Source organism: Bos mutus, chromosome 3 (assembly GCF_027580195.1).
Source record: "Bos mutus isolate GX-2022 chromosome 3, NWIPB_WYAK_1.1, whole genome shotgun sequence".
Taxonomy (NCBI): domain Eukaryota; kingdom Metazoa; phylum Chordata; class Mammalia; order Artiodactyla; family Bovidae; genus Bos; species Bos mutus.
This window is the reverse complement of record NC_091619.1, coordinates 93,422,173-93,448,469: the sequence shown is the minus strand read 5'-3', so window position 1 is coordinate 93,448,469 and position 26,297 is coordinate 93,422,173. Positions and strand designations below refer to the sequence as shown.

General features: G+C 36.6%; 1 protein-coding gene across 1 annotated transcript in view; it reads right to left on the bottom strand.

Moving 5' to 3' along the window:
• The window catches only part of FAF1 (Fas associated factor 1), a 498,603-nt gene that overhangs the window by 270,495 nt on the left and 201,811 nt on the right, over window positions 1-26,297 (bottom strand). Inside the window, exon 7 of the mRNA XM_070368090.1 lies at window positions 4,001-4,106. Within this exon, the coding sequence (XP_070224191.1) occupies window positions 4,001-4,106 (106 nt within the window). The remainder of the gene's footprint in view (window positions 1-4,000; window positions 4,107-26,297) is intronic.

The window sequence follows — 26,297 nt, the reverse complement described above, 5'->3', positions numbered from 1 at the left end:
AAAATGTTCTACTATTTCATGCAAGATGTATCTTTATAGGTTGTCAATTTTTCCCTTTAATTCCCATTAAGAAATAAATCAACATTAACAAGAACAGTGAGAATTTTAGGATAAAGGGAAACTCAGAAAACAATTTAAATAATTCCAATAGCTATTCATCATGCTTTCTGCTGTATGAGACAAGGAATACTCCATGATTCAGAACCAAAATTACTTAGTTTCTTTAATCCTTATTATTCTGGGTCATGTGTATATTCCTTAAATTTGTATGACATCTACAAAGCAAAGTGGATATTTTGTCTAACAGGAGCTTCTGCAATAGCAAGATGGACAACAAAGAATTATTTTCCAAGAAAAGTTGGCTTGATTTCAGGGACTTTATATCCTTTACCACACCTGGGATTAGGATTTGCAGTAGGCAAATCAATCTTTTCTTCCCCTTAATTTAACCAATCCCAAGTGCTTTTGTAACCACAGATCTTTAATAGTATTTGAAGACAGAATTACTTAGATCTATACAATTAACTGTTTAAAAAATCTAAATTCTCAGGGTAGAAAATTCATTAAATTAAGGTAAGCTTGTTTAAATTTTCAAGGAAAGTCACTACAGTGTGCCAGCCAGCTAATTGAGGACCTCAAAAGTAGAAATATCATGAAATTATCGTTACATTATTTGATAATTTTTATAAACTATCTTGTCATAATGGAAAAGGATAATGGATTTTTTATTCTTATGACTACTTGCAACCCTCCATTTTGACCTTTTTATACTAATATTGCCTTTTCCTCAAGTAGGAGGATAATGTAAGTGGAAGGATTTGTAAAGAGCTTAAAAAAATAACCTCAATATCTAACTAGCTTAAATTAAAGTCTAGAGCACCCAAAGGACATAAGTCATGCATTGTAAGGCAAGAGACCAGAGAGCCAGAATGAACAAACACTTGTACAACTATCGGTTTATCACCACTAACTTGCATGAACATACGGTCAGTGAAGAGTTATTTAAAATTCAAACTGCATCTAAGTTCTATTTTCCAAGTCAGTATTTTTTTAAATGTATTTTGTTAATTAAAAGTTGAAATTATAGTGCCTTTTTCGATCCTATTTCATTTAAAAGAACTTTCCCTTTAGGGTGTAAATATTATAAGAGTTTTCTTTTTAAAATACAAGACTTTCAAAATACCCCCAAAATGACATTTTTCCCATCTAAAACAAAAATAATATACTACTAAGTGAAAAATAAAATCAAGTTTAAAAAAATTTCTTCTTTTATCTCATATGTTGCTTAGAATTCTTCTTGAACCTTTTAAACAATACTGAAAAGAGATTTCTGAAACTGGTGACAAAAATTAATTTACAAGTTAGAATATATGATATCATTAAGCTTCCACAGTAATAGCAAAATTTCTAGCATTTATAAAGTAACACTGTAAAATCATTTCAAGATTATATTTTTGTTGTGTTGCAACGCGACTTTCCATCAGGCTACTACAAAAAAATACATGTATTTAAGTGTCACTGTGGGTTGCAAGGCGTAGCATAAGAGCATTTTGTCCTCCTGAATCCCCTTCCAGGTATTCCAGAAGTTGAAGAAGAAAGGTCTTAGGGTTAGGACTACAGAGTAGGACCCAAGGCCTAAAGAATATAATCCACATTCCTTTTCTAACCTGTACAGAATAAAAGAGCCTATGTGTACCTGTCTGCCCACAGATACTAGAAATGAAAATATTTATTTTTTTCCTGGCAACTAGTATTTCAAAATATTATTTTAGGTCAACTTTTAAAAAAGGAAAAAAAAAAGAGAGAGAGAGAGAAAAGGAAAAAAAAAAAAACCAAACTCTTGTTAAGAAATACATTTAAGAACACCCATCTGCAAAAATACTTTTGAGACATTTTTCATTTAGAAAATGATGTAAAAAGATTTACTGTTTTCAAGTCCTTGAAGCTTAAAATATATTTGATAATCTAAATAGCAGGCTACAGAGAACAGTTTCAGCCAACTGTGGCGTACAATGGCACATTTACAGAATTTTAAATATTTCTTTTAATAATTGATGTAGTCATTTTGAATCATTCTGCATAGGATATCAGGTGTGAGCAGATTGCATTAACGCTGCTTAAACATTTCAACTTGTCAGTATGGCCAACTCGATTTCGGAAATATTTGCAGTATTTTCCCATCGAAACAGTAATAAAGGCAAAATAAATATATGCCACTACTTTATAATCACCGAACATTAATGAATATTTTATGTCTTTTTAAATCTCCCTGTTTAATTTAAAAGGGTGAAATTAAGTCTCCTCCCTGCAATGTGCCAATTATCTGTAAATCAAACAATAACTTGGCCATTATGCTCCTTTTTGTTAATATAAGAGAAGCTAATTTGAAAACACTGAATGGCATTTTTAGACTATCAGTTTAATAGTCCTCTCTGCCCTCTTGTGGGAGAAAGTTGAAACACACTCAAACTATAAAAACAGGGAATGTTAAAACAAAAATACAAAAAACGGTAAAATTTTGGCTATAAAAATCTCAATCAAAAAGAAAAATAGAGCAGTCTATATTTATCCTTCATGCATTCTACTAGTCTTCAACTTAAAAAAGTAAATCAATAACAGTGAAATTTATCTCTCATTATCTGTGCTTTTCTTCATTAAATTGAGGTTATTTATTATGAAACTAGATTTCTTATTTAATTTTATTCATATAATTTAAATTTCATAATCATGAGGTTCCAAGAATAACTTTCCAATAGGCCAGAGTTATTATTTTTATTTCATTATTTTTAACATAAAAACAACAATGATTCTTCAAGGAATTAAAATCTTAAATTCAGAGAACAGAATATCCATTTTAGAGATTATAAATGAAATGGCAGTCACTATATTTAAAATCTTAGAAAAAAATCAAATAATTTAAACCTAAAATTCAAATTAAGGGCCAAAAAAAATTTTTTTAAATCTTAGTTACTAGTCAATAAACTATTCAAGTGATAAACAGAGAAAATAAACTTCATGTAATGAGTTCTTTATTGCCAAACTCAGCAGTTGAAATTTATTGATAAAATGAAAAAAGAAAACCATTAACTGTCCAGCCATTTCAGAAACAATTCATATACTTCTGAAGTATGATTAGGATGGAAACTTGTTCTTTCAATATGACATTAATAATTAGTTTAAGCAATGTAGTCCAAAAAAATTTATGAAATAATCCAAGATTAAACATGATTAATAAAAACATGATTAGACACATGACTGCTGTCTTTATATCTTACAAGAGGTAATGTGACATAATCATTTCACTGTTTCTAAACACAAGTCTCATCATAGCCTTATACATATCTGCCCCGCCCCATCCAAGAAGATAAATTACTAGCTTTTAGGTGGGTGGGGCCACAGACAAGAAGTTACCTCTTCTCTCTTGGGGAAGGTTCTTTTTTGAAACAGTGGCCCTGGTTGGCTCCATTGAAGAAAATATTGACACTATAAATAGATTCTTATTAGATACTCTGGGCGAAATGACTGGGTTCCTACAGCATCTCTAGAACACTGCCCACGGCTGGAATTCAGCTGCTTAAGAAAAGCCTCTTCAATTCCTTTTGGAAGCAGGCAGGATACACATTATAAATAATACATTTGAGAGCAACCGTTCAAATAAAACATAAGCATGTCTGAAAATGCATGCTATCAATAATTTCCAAATTAGTATTCTGAATAATTACTATAACACTGTGAAATATATAACAATGGGTTATTTTTAAGAAAGGTTTTAAAAGTTGACTATATTAAGAATTATCAAGAGCTTTCATTTACAACATCTATCTTTCTAGGTCAAGTAATATATCTACAGTAATCATTGATGCTCCAGTTAATTAAAATTAAGAAGCCAATAATGAAACATAAAGAGAGTTTCCAACCAGAACAGATAAGCCCGCTTTAACAGGGTCAACATTAGCTATAATGAGCTACCTTTATTCCTTAACTGTGAGACATAACTCACCTCTTGAATGGTACTGCTTCCTGAGAAGTTCAGGTTGTACTCCCGCTGGACTTCTCGGTGGGTGATGATCAGCATGAAGTTTTGATTTAATGACTCCTGCAGGGCACTGAAAGGGTTGAAAGAAAAATAAGGAACTCTGAGATGAACAAGTTCTAGCTTGCTTTACAGTTAGCTGCAAAAACCCCAGGAGTACCATAACCTCCACACAGGCATGTCCGGGCCCAATGTTATCGTCTTTTCAGCTCCTAAAGGCAAGAGAGCATGCTGAGAACAACCAAGGGGAGCTAACTTGTTAACTCCTTCTCTACCAAGGTGTTTTTAAACTTCAATTATAAATATATTGCATACATAAGAATTTCTACAAGTTATATGCTATTGCCTACCTATGTATTTTCACCAAGAGAAGCAAATTTGTCAACTATATTAAATTCCAAATATGCTACTAAAATGTACACTCAAAGACTCTGGTTTCCAAGTGAAATAGCAGTTCTAGAAGAACAGAAATTTGAAACTATACTCATGAGTATTGTATAGGAACAGAAATACAGCTTCAGTAAAAATTGAGAAACCATTGAAATCTACAGAACTTTAACTGCTATACCATAATTCCCTCAAAATAACACACTTTCACTTAGGACTCAGAAAAACCCAGTATTTAGAAATTGGAGAATTCAGAGCAACATTAAACTCTGTGCCAAAGTTTCAAATAGTAAGAAATGTTCCAGAATCACGAATAATAAATACATTTAGCCACATAAATTAAGAAACATAAGCCATGGTTCGATTTGTTTATGATAATATTAAAAAGCACTAACAGCAATAAAAATTTTTAAATGTCACCATTACATATGAACAATCTGTATTGCTAGTCTCAAGTGTAATTATGCCATACTTATGGAATAAAAAATAATATACGATTCTGGCCTTCATCACTCCTTCTTTGCCAATATGTAACTATGGGATAGATATACGTACAAAGTAAGATTAGAATTAGGCAGTTATCTGTATCTTGGTGTCTCCCATAGGGTCCACAGGTTAATTACATATTCAAAATATCTAGGAAACACCAATATACAGCATGAAATATTATTAATCAAAGTCAAAGAAAACAATACAGTTTCTTTGGGCACGGCTCTGTCACTGTAGCCTTACCACTTAAGCGTAATGTCTGGCACACTTCAGATAAATATTTGTTTAATAATGAATAAATTATAAATTCACAAGACAAGAGCAATGTTATCTTCTGGTAAACTATATGGGAATCAAGATTCTGATTTTTATTCATTTATTTATCAATATTAACTATGCCTTGCATTATTCCAGATGCTAAGGAAACCAACCCAAATAATATACAGCTCCTGTTCATGAAAACCTTCACAATCTAATGAGGGCAGACAGATACATAAACAGCTGTAGTATAATGTAATAAGTAAAACTGAGAAATTGAAAAAAGTACAATGAAAACTGAGAAGGAAGTGCTTAATTGTGCCTTAGTGAAAGGGTGAAAGGGCTAAGGAAAAGCTTCAGAGGAGAAGAAAAATATAAACAGAAACGTAAAGGACCTTAGAGTTTATTAATGAAAAGGGATGAAATTTTAGGTTTGGGGAAGAGAGATGGGTAGCACTTCTTAGACAATGAAATAACACATGGAAGAACACAGCATGTTCATTCATTCAGTCAACATGTATTTATTGAGCACCTACCTACATTTATGACACCATTCTAAGAGCTAGGCATATGAACAAAAAAAACCATGGTCCCTGCTTTCATAAAACTTATATTCTAATAAAGGAAACAATACTCAAGTAAATGAATAAGTAACTTTAGAAAATGCTAAGTGTTGTGAAGAAAATAAACAGGATTGTAAAAAGTAGCAGAGGGGCAGGGGGAAGGGAATTATTTTCAATAGAATAGCTGGGGAAGACATCTCTGAGGAAGTGACATTTAAGTTGAGGCTGGTATAAGAAAGAGATAGCAGGAGTCTGATCATGTAGGTCCTTACAGACCACAGTAAAGAACTTGATATTTATAGTAATTGCAAAGGAAAGCCATTGGAGAGTTTTACATTGGGAAATGGTTAAGATCTGATTTACACTTACATTTATACATCATCATTCTGGTTGCCCTGGCTACAGTGTGGAAAGAGTCAAGGCACGGCTGGTCTCAGCAAGAAATGATGGTGGCTTATGCTAATGAGGGTAGTAGAGGCACAGATAGTGAAGAGTTGTTAGGTTCAACTGTATTTGAAAGGAAGAAACCAGACAACTTACTAATGAAATATAAGAGAAAAACGTTAACTCCAAGGCTATCTAAACAAATGGAAAGATGGAACTGCATTTAACAAAGAATCAGGTTAAGAACAGGCTGGGTGGAAAAACTAAGAGTGAAATTTTGTATATATTAAAGTTTCAGGTACCTACTACAGATCCAAAAACAGTGATGTACAGTTGTGTATAAGAACTGACTGTCAAATAAGCCAGCTTAGAGCAGGAATGAAGACTGCCAGGAGAAATATCAATAACCTCAGATATGCATATGACACTACCCTTATGGCAGAAAGTGAAGAAGAACTTAAGAGCCTCTTGATGAAAGTGAAAGAGGAGAGTGAAAAAGTCGGCTTAAAACTCAACATTCAGAAAACTAAGATCATGGCATCTGGTCCCATCACTTCATGGCAAGTAGTTGGGGAAACAGTGGAAAAAGTGACAGACTATTTTTGGGGGCTCCAAAATCACTGCAGATGGTGACTGCAGCCACGAAATTAAAAGACGCTTGCTCTTTGAAAGAAAGCTATGACCAACCTAGACAGCATATTACAAAGCAGAGACATTACTATGCAAACAAAGGTCCGTTTAGTCAAGGCTATGGTTTTTCCAGTGGTCATGTATGGATGTGAGAGTTGGACTATAAAGAAAGCTGAACGCCCAAGAACTGATGCTTTTGAACTGTGGTGTTGGAGAAGACTCTTCAGAGTCCCTTGGACTGCAAGGAGATCTAACCAGTCCATCCTAAAGGAGATCAGTCCTGAATATTCATTGGAAGGACTGATGTTGAAGCTGAAACTCCAATACTTTGGCCACCTGATGGGAAGAACTGACTCATTTGAAAAGACCCTGATGCTGGGAAAGATTGAAGCCAGGAGGAGAAGGGGACGACAGAGGATGAGGTGGTTGGATGGCATCATGGACTCAATGGGCATGAGTCTGAGTAAATTCCTGGAGTTGGTGATGGACAGGGAGGCCATTCCAAGGGATTGCAAAGAATTGGACACAACTGAGCGACTGAACTGAACTGAACTGAGAGCAGGAGAGTTGACAGCACATAAAACAGCATCCCCCTATCCTCAGTTTCCATTTCTGCAATTCCAGTTATCTGCAGTTAACCAAGGTCCAAAAATATTAAATGGAAAAATTCCCAAAATAAACAATTTTTAAGTTTTAAATTGCAGGCTGTTCTGACTAGCATGATGAAATCTCATGCTTTCCTGCTCCATCCCACTTGGGTCATGAATCATCCCTATGTCCAGAAGTCATTCAGCAGTTATCTTGTTTATGAGGTCAACTATCACAGTGCTTACATGCAAGCAATCCTAATTTTACTTAATAATAGCCACAAAGCACAAGAATAGTGATAGTGGGAATTTGGACAGGACAAAGAGGAGCCATAAAGTGCTTCCTTGATGTGAACAGGTAAAAGTTAAAAAAAATAAAAATGTATACTGAGTTTGCTAAACTCAACAGTAAGAATGAATCTTCTATCCATGAAATTGTGATGAAGGAAAAAGAAATCGTACTGGTCGCAGTCTCACCTCTACTTCCAAAAGTTATGGCTACAGTGCATGAAAGCGCTTAATTAAGAAAAGGCATTGTATTTACACAATAAGATATTTTGAGAGAAAGTCCACAGTCTTGTAATTTTGAATACAGTATATATTGTTATAATGTGTCTATCAACATTTATTGATGTTTATCTTTTACCTAATTTAATACTGTGCCTAATTAATAAACTTTATTATAGGTACAGGCATACCTCATTATATTGCACTTGGCTTTATTTTTTATATTTTTATATTTTGCTTTACCATGTGTTTTTTTTACAAATCGAAGGGTTGTGGAAACCCTGTACTAAGCAAGACTACTGGCATCATCATTCCAACAGCATTCTTTTTTAATTAAGGTATATACATTGTTTTTTTAGACAGAACTCTATTATACACTTAACAGACTACAGTATGGCATAAACATAAGTTTACATGCATAGGGAAACCAAAAAATTCATTTGATTTGCTTCATTAGTGGCTCACATGGTACAGAATCTGCCTGCAATGTGGGAGACCCAGATTCAATCCCTGGGTCAGAAGATCCTGTGGACAAGGAAATGGCAATCCAATCCGGTATTCTTGCCTGGAGAATTTCATGGACAGAGGAGCCTGGAGGGCTAGAGTCCATGGGGTCTCAAAGAGTCAGACACAACTGAGTGACTAACACTTTCACTTTTATTTCATTATGATATTTGCCTTATCGCGGTGGTCTGGAATTGACTTTAAAATATTTCTGGGGTGTGTGCCTGTATAAGGAAAAACACAGTATATGTAGAATTTTGTACTCTTTGTAGTTTCAGGCCCACCATGGATGGCAGGACTACTATAGATAGTATTTCCCTTATGATTATACAGTGGAAGTGAGAAATAGATTTAAGGGCCTAGATCTGATAGATAGAGTGCCTGATGAACTATGGAATGAGGTTAGTGACATTGTACAGGAGACAGGGATCAAGACCATCCCCATGGAAAAGAAATGCAAAAAAGCAAAATGGCTGTCTGGGGAGGCCTTATAAATAGCTGTGAAAAGAAGAGAAGCGAAAAGCAAAGGAGAAAAGGAAAGATATAAGCATCTGAATGCAGAGTTCCAAAGAATAGCAAAAAGAGATAAGAAAGCCTTTTTCAGTGATCAATGCAAAGAAATAGAGGAAAACAACAGAATGGGAAAGACTAGAGATCTCTTCAAGAAAATCAGAGATACCAAGGGAACATTTCATGCAAAGATGGGCTCGATAAAGGACAGAAATGGTATGGACCTAACAGAAGCAGAAGATATTAAGAAGAGATGGCAAGAATACACAGAAGAACTGTACAAAAAAGATCTTCATGACCAAGATAATCACAATGGTGTGATCACTCACCTACAGCCAGACATCCCGGAATGTGAAGTCAAGTGGGCCTTAGAAAGCATCACTACGAACAAAGCTACTGGAGGTGATGGAATTCCAGTTGAGCTACTTCAAATCCTGAAAGATGATGCTGTGAAAGTGCTGCACTCAATATGCCAGCAAACTTGGAAAACTCAGCAGTGGCCACAGGACTGGAAAAGGTCAGTTTTCATTCCAATCCCAAAGAAAGGCAATGCCTAAGAATGCTCAAACTACAGCATAAGTGCACTCATCTCACACGCTAGTAAAGTAATGCTCAAAATTCTCCAAGCCAGGCTTCAGCAATACATGAACCGTGAACTTCCTGATGTTCAAGCTGGTTTTAGGAAAGGCAGCGGAACCAGAGATCAAATTGCCAACATCCGCTGGATCATCGAAAAAGCAAGAGAGTTTCAGAAAAACATCTATTTCTGCTTTATTGACTATGCCAAAGCCTTTGACTGTGTGGATCACAATAAACTGTGGGAAATTCTGAAAAAGATGGGAATACCAGACCACCTGACCTGCCTCGTGAGAAATCTGTATGCAAGTCAGAAAGCAACAGTTAGAACTGGACATGGAACAACAGACTGGTTCCAAATAGGAAAAGGAGTATGTCAAGGCTGTATATTGTCACCCTGCTTATTTAACTTCTATGCAGAGTACATCATGAGAAATGCTGGACTCGAAGAAGCACAAGCTGGAATCAAGATTGCTGGGAGAAATATCAATAACCTCAGATATGCAGAAGTGAAGAGGAACTAAAAAGCTTCTTGATGAAAGTGAAAGAGGAGAGTGAAAAAGTTGGCTTAAAGCTCAATATTCAGAAAACTAAGATCATGGCATCCAGTCCCATCACTTCACGGGAAGTAGATGGGGAAACAGTGGAAACAGTGTCAGACTTTATTTTTCTGGGCTCCAAAATCACTGCAGATGGTGACTGCAGCCATGAAGTTAAAAGACGCTTACTCCTTGGAAGGAAAGTTATGACCAACCTAGATAGCATATTCAAAAGCAGAGACATTACTTCGCCAACAAAAGTCTGTCTAGTTAAGGCTATGGTTTTTCCAGTGGTCATGTATGGATGTGAGAGTTGGACTGTGAAGAAGGCTGAGTGCCGAAGAATTGACGCTTTTGAACTGTGGTTTTGGAGAAGACTCTTGAGAGTCCCTTGGACTGCAAGGAGATCCAACCAGTCCCTTCTGAAGGAGATCAGCCCTGGGATTTCTTTGGAAGGAATGATGCTAAAGCTGAAACTCCAGTACTTTGGCCACCTCATGTGAAGAGTTGACTCATTGGAAAAGACTGATGCTGGGAGGGATTGGGGGCAGGAGGAGAAGGGGACGACAGAGGATGAGATGGCTGGATGGCATCACTGACTCGATGGACGTGAGTCTGAGTGAAGTCCGGGAGTTGGTGATGGACAGGGAGGCTTCGTGTCCTGGCGTGCTGCGATCCATGGGGTCGCAAAGAGTCGGACACAACTGAGCAACTAAACTGAGGCCCCCCCTCCAAAAAAAATTACCTAGGGAACCAGAGAAAGAGAAGAAAGGCCAAGATGGAGCCCTGTGGCATTCCAATAATTTGAAATCAAACAGGGAGAAATAAATGAAAAGGAGATTGATAAATGGCCAATGAGATAACAGAAAAACCAAGGTAGCCAAAAGACATAACTGTTTCAATTAGGAGGGCATAAGCAATTATGTCAAACAATACTTGAGTTTTACATGCACTAAGGCCAGAAAAAGTGATCATGCTCAGGAAATTGCGGAAAGCTCAGTGTAACCACCATAAAGGGTATATGAGAGGACTATGGTGAGGCGCAAATAGTAGGCTAGGTCAATGCTGGAATGCATAGCCAGTCTCTTCTCCAGGGGATCTTCCCAAGCCAGGGATTGAACCTAGGTCTCCCACATTGCAGGATTCTTTATCCTCTGAGCCACCAGGGAAGCCCCTCAATATACATACATATGTCAAATGAATCTGGAGCCGGAAGTGGCAAGACTGGAAAGCCTACTTGGGGTTTCAAGGTCTTGCATGGGTAAACCTATTTCACAAGTATTCTCTAGAATTCAGCTTTTGCTCTAGAGCTTGGCTGACTTCCCCTCACATCAAAAACTTTACCCCAAACTCACTTTGATCTCGATTCATATTGTTTTCATCCTTCTTTACATCCCTCTCTTCCCAAATACTGCACATGTGAGTAGGTGAGTGAGTCGCTCAGTCATGTCCGACTCTTTGCAACCCCATGGACTGTAGCCTACCAGGCTCCTCCATCCATGGGATTTTCCAGGCAAGAGTACTGGAGTGGGTTGCCATTTCCTTTTCCAGGAGATCTTCCCAACCGAGGGATTGAACCCAGGTCTCCCACATTGTAGGTAGACGCTTTAATATACTACACATATACCTTATTTAATACTGATTTATAATGTGTTTTGTAAGGTTTGCTTTGTTTCATAAGGCCTGAATTCAAGACTGCAACCCTTTTGAGGGTAAGTATTTTATCATTCATCTGTATTTCCCTTGGCATTAGCATCTAAAAAGTGATTCAATGAAATCCTGTAAATATTTAAGAAATAATTCTGCATATAGTTTAAAAACCATATTTGATTCTATGTTCTTTGTATACCAGCATTCTATCTCCCAAATAGCTAGGCTGCTTTGAGGATGTAACAATGAATAAGACCCCTGACTGCTAGGAGTTCACAACTCCTCCAGTCTTTCTATAATTATTTGATTCTTATTTGTAATAATATAGGAATCAAAGACATAATCACTGACCTCAAGACAGACTAGTCTGAGTTAAAACGTGAGGATTTTGGAAAAGCGAACAAGTACTTTGAAGTACTATGAAGAAGAATAGATGGCAATTTTATCAAGTAGATAATGGAGGTGATTTCAGACACAGACTAGTTTGAGCAGAGATAGCGACTGGAGAATACAGGGAAGGGTGTAGAAAGCAATGAGGAAGAAGTGTAAGAGGATGTAAAGAAGGGTTTCTGAACGAGGAAACTTGAAAAACATTAAAGACCAACATTATGGGAGCTTCAAACGCTAGGCTAAGGAATTCAAAATTCCAGAATTCTTGATTATTATATACACAGGTCCTCTTATCTTTACATATGAATCTACACAAATGCTTAATACCCTTAGTGCTTGCCTTTATGCAACTCCTTAGATATGTTTCTTGATCTTGATTTGCAAACTTGTGCAATAACTTTGGAAAAAGGTTTGCCAGGATGAGCACTGACTGCCAGAATAGATTAGAAGAACACCAATTTAGTCTAGTGCTACAATTTTCTAGTAGCCCTGGGGAAGGGTAAGTTTGGCAAGAAAAAATATTTATGGCTTCAAACTGTTTGGGAGTCAGAGACAGATTTGAATACCTGGTTCATTACCTGCTAGTTGCTGAGAGTTGTCCCCCACCCCAACAATAACACATTCTTTGAATACTATTATTATGCCACCATATACAAGGCCTGTAGTTGAGACACTTAACTACTCTATAAATTTTCAGTTTCCTCTTCAGAAAAAAGAAAAATAACTTTTACTTGATAAAACTATGAATATTAAATTTTAGAAAGCCAAGTCGGAATTTTTATTACATATAAGATTTATGGTGACCTATTATTAAAAACTATAATACTTTTGAGAGGTACCCACAATTTAAAATCTTACAATGACAGTGAAACATTGACTCAAGGATCTTTGGTGCTTTTGAGGCAGCTATTTTTCATGTTTTAGTTCTATTTTTCTGTAGTAATTCATAGATGGTAAAACTTTTTTATAAATTTTTATTTTATATTGGAGTAGTTGATCAGCAATGTTGTGTTAGTTTCAGGTATACAGCAAAGTGATTCTGTTATATATGCATCTTCTTTTCCAAATTTTCCCATTTACATTGTAACAGAATATTGAGTAGAATTCCCTGTGCCATACAAGCTATTTATTTAAATATAGCAGTGTGTACATGTCATCGCTTTCCTGGTGGCTCAGTGGTAAAGAACCCGCCTGCAACGCAAGAGGCGCAGGTTCAATCCTTGGGTCAGGAAGAGCTCCTCAAGGGCATGGCAACTCGCTCCAGTATTCTTGCTTGGGAAATCCCATTGAGAGAGGGGCCTGGTGGGCTACAGTCCATGGGGTTACAAAAAAGTTGGATATGACTTAGCAACTAAACAAGAACACATGTCAATTCTAAACTCCCAGTCTTTCCCTCCCCTCCCAGGGAATATTGGAATGGTAGCCTATCCCTTCTTCAGGGATCTTCCCAAACCAGGAATGGAAACAGGGTCTCCCATATTGCAGACAGATACTTTACCAGCTGAGCTACCCATATGATAATCTCCAGGTAAAACCATGTTTGATGCATGAAATATAAGTGTATATTATGCCTAACATTATACAAGCTTATAGGTTCTTTTTAGCACAGATCTTGTTTAGTATTTATACACACATTCATGTTCCCTGTGAAAACATTTTTTTTTATTATTTCCAACCTGAAGAAGAGAATGGCAACTCACTCCAGTATTCTTGCTGGAAGAATTCCATGGACTTAGGAATTCCATGGACTGTTGGGCTACAGTCCATGGGGTCGCCAGGGGTCAGACACGACTGAGCGACTAACATGTTCACTTTTCATGCTAGGATAGTTAGCCACAGTTAATCCACCTTCAAGCAGTCTTCTTTCACCTTCAAAATGCAAAGTCATCCATGCTACTTCAACTTTGACCTTCAGAATAGCTCTAAGGGTAACTGCCAACCAAAGTAGGTGGATGAGAAATAACACAAAACAGTTTTTTGTTTCCCTTAATGGCATGTTTTCTCTTCAATGAGAGGGAGAAGGAAAGTGTTAGCAAATGTAGAAAATTATCAGAAGCAGTTGAATTTTATCTCAATGCAAGAAGTGGTTTTAAATAGAAATCTATTCTCTCCTCACTGGTTTTTAATGTATTATTCTCCATTGTGCTTTTCCTTTCAGTTTTAATAGCTGTATTTACCAACAAGGAGATGGTTGTTTCTACAAACAGACAACAGTTATTAAAACTTACCATTACTCTACCCTCAAATACAAACTGAAATTAACATTTAAAATGTAATAAATATCATATACAGTCCCCAAGCTTCAAGCTGGTGGGTATTTGCAAAGACTACAACATAATGAATGTTAATACTTTAAAGCAGTTAGTGGCAAAGTGCACATTTACCATCTCATAATTTTCCAGCCAGTTTCTTACTATTCAAGTTGGGGGAAAGGACAGAAGGAGGGAGGTACATTCTAAGAGAGGGAACTATAAAAAGACAGACAGGTGAATAAATAGATATCCACCTCCTTAAATTTTTCAGTATGATAACTAAGCATTAGTATCTAAACCAATAAAATTCTAGAAGTAGTTTCAATAGAACATCCCTTCTCTACTTTCATTTTTGTCCACAAGTCTTGCCCTTCCAGTGCTCTTTCATTAGCAGAATGTCCATCTCTACCTGGGGGGAAATCCCATTCCAATTTAATTATGAGCATTTATCAGGAACAGTGAAGTCGTCTGTAAAATATCTGCCTTCTAGTGAATAACAAGTTTATTTTAATTCACTGACAGTTTAAAACATTTTATATTCCTTTCTAGTTTTTTTCTTTTTTTGTGGGGGGAGGGGGGGCTGGGGTTGATGGTAAGGAGAAAATAGCATTCAGCAAATCTTAACACAGGCCCCAATAAATAAATCTGAAGTTACAGACATTTTTATACCTGTGAACATAACAAGTCATAAATTACTGGCTTCCATATGTCAAGTATGGATAAAACAACATTAAGAAAATATATATAACAGCCTTTACTGTCTTGACTTTATTTCACATTGAGAGGGTACTTTAATGATTCACTAATACAGAAAGCATATGGATATTTTAATATATATGCCACAGTGATTTGTCAAGATTAACTTATGGTTGAATTATGGTAGCAAAACAATCATTTGATTATCATGTCACTATATACCTGTCATTAATTCCTGATTAAGAAGAGGAATGGCTTCTTTCTGACAAAGAGCAGCAGGCCCATAGGGTGGAACAGTAGAAGGCAGGGTGTTTTGCATCAAGGATATTAACAGTAATTTTAAAGATTTCCTCTCCAGAAATTCCTTGAATCAAGAATTTCCTCTTAAATCTTCAGTGGACAGAAGATTTGGTCAGGCTAAACCACAGCCTTTCTATTATTAATAAAACAAAAACAGTTCTGTGAGAAGCACTCATTGTTATAAAGTATAAATCCATCAAGATTAAACAACTAGACTAGGAAGAACACCACATTTAGACTTGGGATTCAAGGCTGTTACAGAATGAATGTTTGTGTATCCCCTCAAATTCACATTCTGAATACCTAACACCCAACGTGATGATATTTGGAGGCAGGGTCTTTGGAAGATGATTACATTTATATGAAATTATGAGGATGAGACTCCTAAAATGAGATTACTGTTCTTATAAGAAGAAGAGAGATACAGAATGCTCGGGGCTGGTGCACTGGGATAACCCAGAGGGATGGGATAGGGAGGGAGATGGGAGGGGGGTTCAGGATGAGGAACACATGTACACCCGTGGTGGATTCATGTCAATGTATGGCAAAACCAATACAATATTGTAAAGAAATTAGCCTCCAATTAAAATAATTTTTTTAAAAAGGAGAGAACAGAGCTTGTGCTCTCCCTCTGTCAAGTGAGGACACTGTGAGAAAGTAGCCATCTGCAAGTCAAGAAGCAAGCTCTCACCATGAACCAAGTCTGTCAGCATCGTGGACTTTCTAGCTTCAAGAACTGTGAGAAAGAAATGTCTGTTGATTAAGTCACCCTGTCTACGGTATTTTCTATAGCAGCCTAAGTGACTGACATGAGTTTTTAGGGGTTCTGTATTCATAGCACTCAAGTAAACAGACACCATCAATTCAGCACAGGCTGTTTGTTAAATACCTGTATTCACACATCCAAATTAATATCCCACTCATTTAAACCCACTGTAGCAAACAATAAGCATTTGTCAAATCTCATGTAACTGGGGGGCACTTAAGAATTATGCATTTATTGTATGTAAATTATATCTCCATAAAAAATTATAAGCCATAAAACGTACTTCAACAATCGGATGACTACTATTTGTGCAATCAAATGAGTCCTGTATTTCTAACCTCAAAAACACACTTTTAATCAACGTAAATGGAAACTATAGATTTTTTCCTCCAATGCTACTTTATAAGAGTATGTGACCACTGACATATACTGGTTGTTGTCCATGAAATTAAGCTCCTCAAATCAATGCTGTATAGGTAGTTCAGATGTGTAAAATATTAACATCAGTAAAGATATAGAAAATCTTCTGTTTCATTTCTGCTTGTATGTGTATGCTATTTCTTTTTTTGCACTGGATATTTTAAAAAAATATCAATGAAAAATAGGTTTAGAAGGTTCATTTCCATTAACTTTATTTTTTAAATATGATCTAATACTGAAGCCAAAAAATCAATTTTTTCAAATTACTGATTTTCTTTTAAAAATAAAATAATCTTAGAATGTGTTACTGAATTTTTCATTAATATTTTACAATTTATATTTTTCTAAAAAGCTCTATAAAATTTTCTCTCCTTTGTCTCTTTGGGAATATTTTATGATCTACAATGATCTTTTTATCCTTTCAGATATAGCAAGCTTTTAAATTAAAAAGCATGACACATGGCAATTTAAATTTCCATTCTAAACTTACAGAGTCTTATGAGCTCTTGTCAACAAAAGACCAAATTTACTATAATTATGGATTATTTACACTAAAACAAAATAAGAAATCAATATGTAAATGTAATGTTTGTTGTAGCTAATGCAGCCAGCAATGACAGATTAGTTTCAAATAGCAATCAGTTTGAAAATCTGGCACATATGTAAATGAGCTAGGGACTTGATGTTTACCTTTGACTGTATTTCATTCAGGATTTTTAAATTGTCTCAGGAACAGCACAAAAATAAAATGTTAATCTTTCTACTACAAATACAACTTGAGCCCTCATCATAACTGAAATTAGGTTTTGTTCCTGTCCGGCTAAACTAACATGTGATATTAATAATTCTGAGCTGCAGATTACATCATTCTTAATTAACACTCTGCTACAGTTGTTAACATCCTCCAAGACACCATGTTATCATCACCACAAGTTCTGTAACAATCTTAAAACCATGTTTAACAAAGGTTGGCCTCTTACTCTGCCGATACTTTTAATTGCTTTCTTTGCTGGCAATTAAATATGTCTAGATAAACAAACATTTCGTTTCACATAATTCTTAATACCATTTTTCAGGAAGATTTCAAGGTTCAGGTGTCCTTGTGTCTATAATTACTGTTTATCAATATAGAGATATATTGGATTCATGAAAATGTACTAACTAAAGTATATAAGATTAATCAAAATGTGGTAATTAGCGGTGATAGTGATATATTGTGATCTACCAAGTAGTTCATAGCAAAACTGTCAAAACATAATTCTATCCATCTAGACAAACCATGAACAAAGAAAAAAAAACTTACAGATACATCGATTTTTGTTTCATGAATTAGTGACCAAGTTTCCAACTTTCCATTAAATCAACCACAGAGAATACCTGTAGTTCTTTTTCAAAGTGTGATTTTAACAAGCTAATCTCAGTAGTCACTGACCTATCAATAGGCAGTTAACTATATAAACAGGTTTGGTACATCAATCCAATTAGAAGTGTTGTGATCTCCATCAATGCTGTAATTGGGGACAAATTTCTTTTATCCAGAATGCATAACTTTAGGGAAATGTCGTCTTCTTAAAATAAGCCACTTTTCAGTACCCTTTATTAAGACACATTTACTAATCTAATACTTCTAATATCACTTTTACAAAATGTAATAAAAATGCTCACGAGAATTGAAGTTAAACACTAACCACAATAATGTACTTGAAACACTGATTATACTATATTAAGAAATGATGAGTTGCTTTAAGAATGATATACATCAAATTGTTATCAAATATTGTACTGCTTACAGCACCAGTAAAACATTTTCACAGATGAATATCATTTGTGAACAAAAAAGTTGTTTTGTAAAGCATTTTGGAAGGAAAAATTAATCCATCCATCCAGAACCTTTACTTGCATATGTAAAGTTACATCTTTCTGTACCTCAGTTCTCCAGTCATAAAATGGGACTAGATTAGATGACTGCTTTAAATCCTTCCAAAGATGATACCCTAGAGTTGTCACCTTATTCTAAGTCAGAGATCTCATAACTGTGACTACTGCATTAAAGGAGAACACCAAAAATTGAAATAGCAGGACATAGACAAAAAGAGTGAAAAATATTACAAGGATTAACATTGGTGCAGAGATTGTGAGGTGGTGGGGAAACAGTAGTAGGATGAGAGCTATCTGAAAGCATCCTTAGAATGTTCTTGTAATAAGTGGACCCCAAGTAGTTCTGTGAGACTTCTCAGTAATCTTTTTAGTGGTGATAATGAGGATGAATGAGTATCTTGAATAGCCTCAGAACAGGGTAGGAGAGATGGGGGAAAAAAAACAAAAAGAAAAAAGTAAACTGTCTGTGTAAGTATCAATATACATATCACCCAGAGGTGTCACCTCTTAGCTAAGACCAAGGCTAGGAACATAGCTGCATACTTATTACCACAGCTAGTTATAAGAAGTAGGGGCAGAAAAGGAATACTTCCATTTTCCCCTTTTTTATACTACGTTTAATGGATATAGGAAGGGCATATCCAAAGCACATTAGAAGAGACCTCAGGGATCATGAGAACAATGTTTCATTTGCTTTCCTTCAAACTTCTGCCTCTGCTCACAGGTAAGTACTGTTTCTGCCCATGCTGCTTCTCTTCAGGAAGGAAGGCTTCTAATAAGAACACTTGTGGCATTTTTTCCAGATTCTAAACTTTCTTCTTCCAGAAAAAGAGAAAAGACTATTACAATTATTCACAAAGTCACTGTGTACTAGGTTAGGTTTCACAGAAGGTGAGGATGAAGACGAGCAGCTTTGACCCCCATTTCCTATGCCCTAGCAATGGCACCCCACTCCAGTACTCTTGCCTGGAAAATCCCGTGGATGGAGGAGCCTAGTAGGCTGCAGTCCATGGGGTCTCGAAGAGTCATACACGACTGAGCGACTTCACTTTCACTTTTCACTTTCATGCACTGGAGAAGGAAATGGCAACCCACTCCAATGTTCTTGCCTGGAGAATCCCAGGGACAGGGGAGCCTGGTGGGCTGCCGTCTATGGGGTCACACAGAGTCGGACACGACTGAAGTGACTTAGCAGTAGCAGTGCACTAAATTGGGGCTTCCCTGGTGGCTCAGATGGTAAAGCGTCTGCCTGCAGTGCAGGAGACCCAGGTTTGATCCCTGGGTTGGGAAGATCCCCTGGAGAAGGAAATGGCAATCCACTCCAGCACTCTTGCCTGGAAAATCCCATGGACAGAGAAGCCTGATAAACTACAGCCCAGGGGGTTGCAAAGAGTTGGACACGACTGAGCGACTTCACTTTCTTTCACTTTCAGTGCACTAAATTACATTCCACTTTTTATCCCCTGTGGTATATAGTCCTGAACAAGGTTTGCCATGAGCTCTCTAAGCTACGTTTCCTGCTGTGACCAGGTTGGTGAGGCAGGCCGACTGCATCAGTCCTTAAGGCTCTGAAAACCCAGTCATAACTCTTTCTGTAGGTCACTTAAGCATGTGAAAAAGTAAAAGGGTTAGTTGCTCATTTGTGTCTGACTCTTTGTGACTCCAAGAACTACAGCGTGACCGGCTCCTCTGTCCATGGAATTCTCCAGGTAAGAATATTGGAATGGGTAGCCATTCCCTTCTTCAGGGGATCTTCCCAACCCAGGGATCGAATCTGGGTCTCCTGCATTGCAGGCAGATTCTTTACCATCTGAGCCACCAGAAACGTGGGTCCTAAGATTTAGGTCTGGAGTGAAAGATAAAAGACCTCACGAAGAACTCAAGTCAAAGCCACATGATCTACTTGGTGCTTGTCTGGTTACTAAAGCAGTTTCTTTTTCCCAATCATGGAGCCTCTTTATTTTCTGGTAGCATCTAAGGCCCAGAGCAGAAGAGTGACCTGCCATATCAAACATTGATTCTGTGGGAGAGCTGGGGCTAGAACTCAGACGGGGCTGCGACTCAGATATCTTGACTCACTACTACTCAATTTCCTTCCAAAGTATCCACTGGAAAATATAATACCGTACTCTAGATTAATTCAAGGCTATTGTTATCTGATTTCCCATGAATGGCTTTCCAAGAAGGCCAAAGAAAGGCCATGTATGTTAATACTAGTAGTTTACTTAACTATCACAAGAGCCTCAATTAGTACCCTGAATTTACTCAAGCTTGCACAAATAGCAGCTAAGTCAAGGCCAGAATAGGCCACACAAGAGGACCATATGCTAGACTGTATGACCAGAGTTCAACAACACCCTCACAGAACCCATCGAAGTATTAATGGGAACCATCCTCCCAGTATAAAAAGGTTAAAGTTCAACAGCAAGACTCAATTACTACTTGTAAAAAGGGACAACTATATATAAGGGATACCTTATTTTCTATCATCCTGCCACAAAAAATTGAGACAATCTATGTAATTATAATGGAGCTGGACATTTTTATTACTTATTAGGATAAGACTAAAGCAAGCTAAAAAGACTATACTCTATTACCAAGGCACCTATGCAGCCACTAGTTATTGCCACTAGTTATTTCCCTTGCTTAGAATACTATTCATTCTGCTCTTCACTTTAATAGTGTTTAATCATTCATGTCTCAGCTGAAATAGTAGATCTTCTGAGAGGTCTTTCCTCACCATACAACTTACAGGAGTCGCCAAGTTACTTCTTATCATGTCATTCTATTTCAGTTTTCTGCAAAGCACTATTATCATCTGATGCCTCTTCTTGTTTGATTCATAGTTTGGTGCCTGTCCTTGTACCCTACCCCCACACCTACACATATGTAAACTCCATGAAAGCAGGTACCTTGCCATCTGATTTCTCATTGTATCTCTAACACCTAGAACAAGGAACTAACACACTGTAAGATCTGGTAAATGAATGAATAATTGACATCCTATAAGAATAAAATGAGATGGACTCTCCATATATCTGAAAAACAAAATTAGCAAAACAGCCAATGGAGAGACTATATGTGTATGGATGAAAACTAAATCCCTCAATTTGTCATGAAACTTTTCATATTCATTAACAACAAATGTTTATTAAGGGCTTCTATATAGATGGCCATAGATGAGCTGAGGGAGATGCTCAGAAAGAATGCTCTTGTTTTCACAGCTTGGGATCTGGCTGGAGAGAAAGGACAGCCATTTATGAAATAATACTGGGGAAACTAAGATTCACAGAAGAAAGGTGCTGCCGGAGGCCACAAAACCACTGGGACAGACATAGGATAAACAGTGTCTGACTATAAAGCCAGAGCTCCTTCCATTATCCCATACTTCAGTGGGAAAAAAAAAAAAATTCAAAAGGAACACTGGAAAAAAATGCTAAACTCAGACCAAGGCAAGACTGCCTAGTTTATTACACTTATGGAACACTTGTAAGATCTTCAGCTCCCCAAATATCTTATATCTGTACTGCATGATGCTTGATATTCCACACTAGAACTTTACTCGTTAGCTTTGGTCTCTCTTAGGAGGCAAACATTCTCAGGGATGTATTACTTCACAATATTCATTCCATTACTATTTCTAAGTACTTACAATGTTTCAGGCACTCTTTCAGCTGCTGAGGATATAAAAGTAAACAAAAAAGGTCCATAATTTCTTGTAGCTTTATATTATGATAAGGAATACAGACAAGTAAGAATATATTACTAATATAATGTATTTTGTAATAATGTAAGAAAAGGGAAAGACTGTAGCAGAGGGACTCTTTTAGCCAGGGGAGTTAAGAAAAATCTATCTGAGAATGTAACATTTGAGTAGAGGACTGAATAAAGTAAAGGAGTGAGTCAAGTGGATGACTGATGGAAGAATATTCCAGGGAGGGGAACAGCATAGTGCAAGTGTCCTGAAGTTGATGAAGCACCCTTAGAATGTTTAAAGAAGAACAGGGAGGCCAGTGTGGCTGCCAAGATACAAGCCAGAGATGAGAATGATAAAAGATGAAGTTAAAAAAGTCAGGGACAAGATTATATAAGTCCTTAATATACTTTGGTAAGAAACCTGAATTTTTGTCTAAGAGTAACGGAAAGCTAACGGAGGGATGTGAGCAGGGGAAAGACACAATCAAGCTATGGTTTTGATTCATGTGTATCTTAGACCATTTAAATACAGGGAGAGCTGCCATTTGCAGGTAGTGGAATAAGGACAGGGGAAAGAAGAGGTCATTAAATGGTAAGACTGAGAAAGCAAAGGAAAATTTACCTACTCATTTTTATTATCTATGATTATAAGTAAGAAATACACACAATTTTTTCTTACATTATTTTTTCCAGTTTTGATAACAAGATTACACAAACATTATAAAATAAGATAGGTAGCAGTCCCACTGGGAAGTTTGTGGTAAGATTTCTTTATGGAAATCCTCTGGGCTAGGGGAAGAATATAGCATGCAAAATCTTATACTATAAGTTCAATTTCTGTAATAGTTATATTACTTTTTCAGGTTATCTAAGTCTTATATTCATTTTAGTACCTGATAGTTTATAGAAAATTCTCTATTTCAACCAAACTTCAGATTTTACTGCCACAAAGATAAGTTTATTTTATTACTATTCATGTATACTTTCACTTTAGAACAATTTATTAATTTCTTATGTTTAGCATTAACTTTAATAATTATTATACCAATCAAAACCTTTCCTCTGAATCTGTAGTTAAGTCCTCTTTTTCAACCTAATATTTTTGTGCTTTTTCTCATCCTTTCTTGGCTAGATTTCTCAAGCAGTTATTATTTGTTGATTACTTATATCATTAATTGTATGCGTGCTCACTCATATTTGACTCTCTGTGATCCCATGGACCATAGCTCGCCAGGTTCCTCTGTCCATGGAATTTTCCAGGCAAGAATACTGGAGTGTGTTGCCAATTTCTACTCCACTACCATTAATTACTGCTTTTAAATGTTTCTTTCCATCTATTTTCTTCAGACTTACTCTACTGCTATTTCTGTAACTTCTTAAGTAGAACATAAAATGCACTTATTTTCTCTCTCTATTGTCTTCTAATTAGTGGACTTAATATTACAAATTTCCCTCTAAGTATCACTTTTGCTGTATTCAAAGTTTCAATATATAGCACTCTTATTTGTTCAGTTCAGTTCAGTTGCTCAGTCGTGTCCGACTCTTTGCAACCCCATGAACTGCAGCACGCCAGGCCTCCCTGTCCATCACTAACTCCTGGAATTCACCCAAACTCATGTTCATTGAGTCAGTGATGCCATCCAACCATCTTATCCTCTGTCATCCCCTTCTCCTCCCGCCCTCAATCTTTCCCAGAATCAGGGTCTTCTCAAATGAGTCAGCTCTTCGCATCAGGTGGCCAAAGTAATTGCACTCATCTCACACGCTAGTAAAGTAATGCTCAAAATTCTCCAAGCTAGGCTTCAGCAATACATGAACCATGAATTTCCAGATGTTCAAGTTGGTTTTAGAAAAGGCAGAGGAACCAGAGATCAAATTGCCAACATTCGCTGGATCATCAAAAAAGCAAGAGAGTTCCAGAAAAACATCTATTTCTGCTTTATTGACTATGGCAAAGCTTTTGACTGTGTGGATCACAATAAACTGTGGAAAATTCTGAAAGAGATGGGAATACCAGACCACCTTACCTGCCTCTTGAGAAACCTGTATACTGTTCAGGAAACAACAGTTAGAACTGGACATGGAACAACAGACTGGTTCCAAATAGGGAAAGGAGTACGTCAAGGCTGTACATTGTCACCCTGCTTATTTAACTTATATGCAGAGTATATCATGAGAAAAGCTAGGCTGGAAGAAGCACAAGCTTCTTCCCAAGAATCAAGATTGCCGGGAGAAATACCAGGAACTTCAGATATGCAAATGACACCACCCTTATGGCAGAAAGTGAAGAACTAAAGAGCCTCTTGATGAAAGTGAAAGAGGAGAGTGAAAAAGTTGCCTTAAAGCTCAACATTGAGAAAACTAAGATCATGGCATCCGGTCCCAACACTTCACGGCAAACAGGTGGGGAAACAGTGGCCGACTTTATTTTTGGGGGCTCCAAAATCACTGCAGATGGTGATTGCAACCATGAAAATAAAAGACACTCCTTGGAAGAAAAGTTATGCTCAATCTAGACAGCATATTAAAAAGCAGAGACATTCATTACTTTGTCAACAAAGGCCTATCTAGTCAAAGCTATGGCTTTTCCAGTGGTCATGTATGGATGTGAGAGTTGGACTATAAAGAAAGCTGAGCACTGAAAATTGATGTGTTTGAACTGTGGTGTTGGAGAAGACTCTTGAGAGTCCCTTGGACTGCAAGGAGATCCAACCAGTCCATCCTAAAGGAGATCAGTCCTTGGGTGTTCACTCGAAGGACTGATGTGAATGGGAAACACTAGAGATTTCTTCAAGAAAATCAGAGATACCAAGGGAACATTTCATGCAAAGATGGGCTTGATAAAGGACAGAAATGGTATGCACCTAACAGAAGCAGAAGATATTAAGAAGAGGTGGCAGGAATACACAGAAGAACTCTACAAAAAACATCTTCACATCCCAGATAATCACGATGGTGTGATCACTCACCTAGAGCCAGACATCCTAGAATGTGAAGTCAAGTGGGCCTTAAGGAAGCATCACTATGAACAAAGCTAGTGGAGATGATGGAACTCCAGTTGAGCTATTTCAAATCCTAAAAGATCATGCTATCAAAATGCTACACTCAACGTCAGCAAATTTGGAAGTCAGCAGTGGCCACAGGACTGGAAAAGGTCAGTTTTCATCCCAATCCCAAAGAAAGGCAATGCCAAAGAATGCTCAAACTCTTATTTGTGCTCACTTCTAAATTACTAGTGGTTGTTATTATGATTTCACTTTTACCTGTAAATTATCTGTAGTATCCAAATGTATGGAGGACCTCAGAGATACCTTTTTATTACTACTTCACCTTTAATTTTACTGCAAAATGGCCAAAGAATGGATCAGCATGACAGTGATTCTTTGGTAGTGATTCTTAATCATCCTACTTGGAATACATTGCAGTATTTTGTACCATTACCACTGTATATTTGAGACAAAAAATACAGGTAGTAGTACAGATTTCTCAGGATTGTCTCAATCTAGAGACATATGACTGGATTACAAATGGGACAGACATGCCAGTGAAAGCTCAACTGGCAACTAGGAAACGGGTGTTTATAGAGATTTGTCATTTATACATATTTGGAAAACAAAGCACTGAGAGGAGATGTCAGGGAAAATGTACAGTAAGAGGGGTTGCTGAAAGAACTCTAGAGGACACCAACTTTACAGCAGATGAAGAAAAGAGGCACTTACAGGATGAAACAACCTGAGTGATAGATAGATAGAACACCAGAACAGTGTTGGAAATTTTCTTTAAAGAGATTAATTTTTTAAAAAGTCACAATATGTCAATGACTAGGTTGTAAGTGCCTAGAGGACAGAGCATGTTTCCATCTACTAGTTAATCAATAAATATTTGATAGATTGACCCTCTCCTATGATATGAAACAGGTATAATTGACAGCTCCCCTCTTTTAATTTTATTGTGATTGACAGTACAATCTGAAGTTGTGCCATAGGTGTAACTGCATCACCTTTGAATTAATAAGTGAAATCTGATCTATTTTAAGAAGCTAAAAAACACTTTTCAATTGTTAAAAAGATTATGATTAAAGAGTTGCTCTTAAATTCTCAAAAAGCCTGAAATTCTACTTTCTGAAAAACAAAAACATAATTTACTTTAAAATAATTCTAAATATAAGGTTATAGACACTTACATGGTAATTCTGTTGCTCTTAGCTTTTTAAAAAATACTGTAAATACAAAATAAGATTCAATTACCAGGCACCCCCTAGTGGCAGAAAAATCAAGTTAAA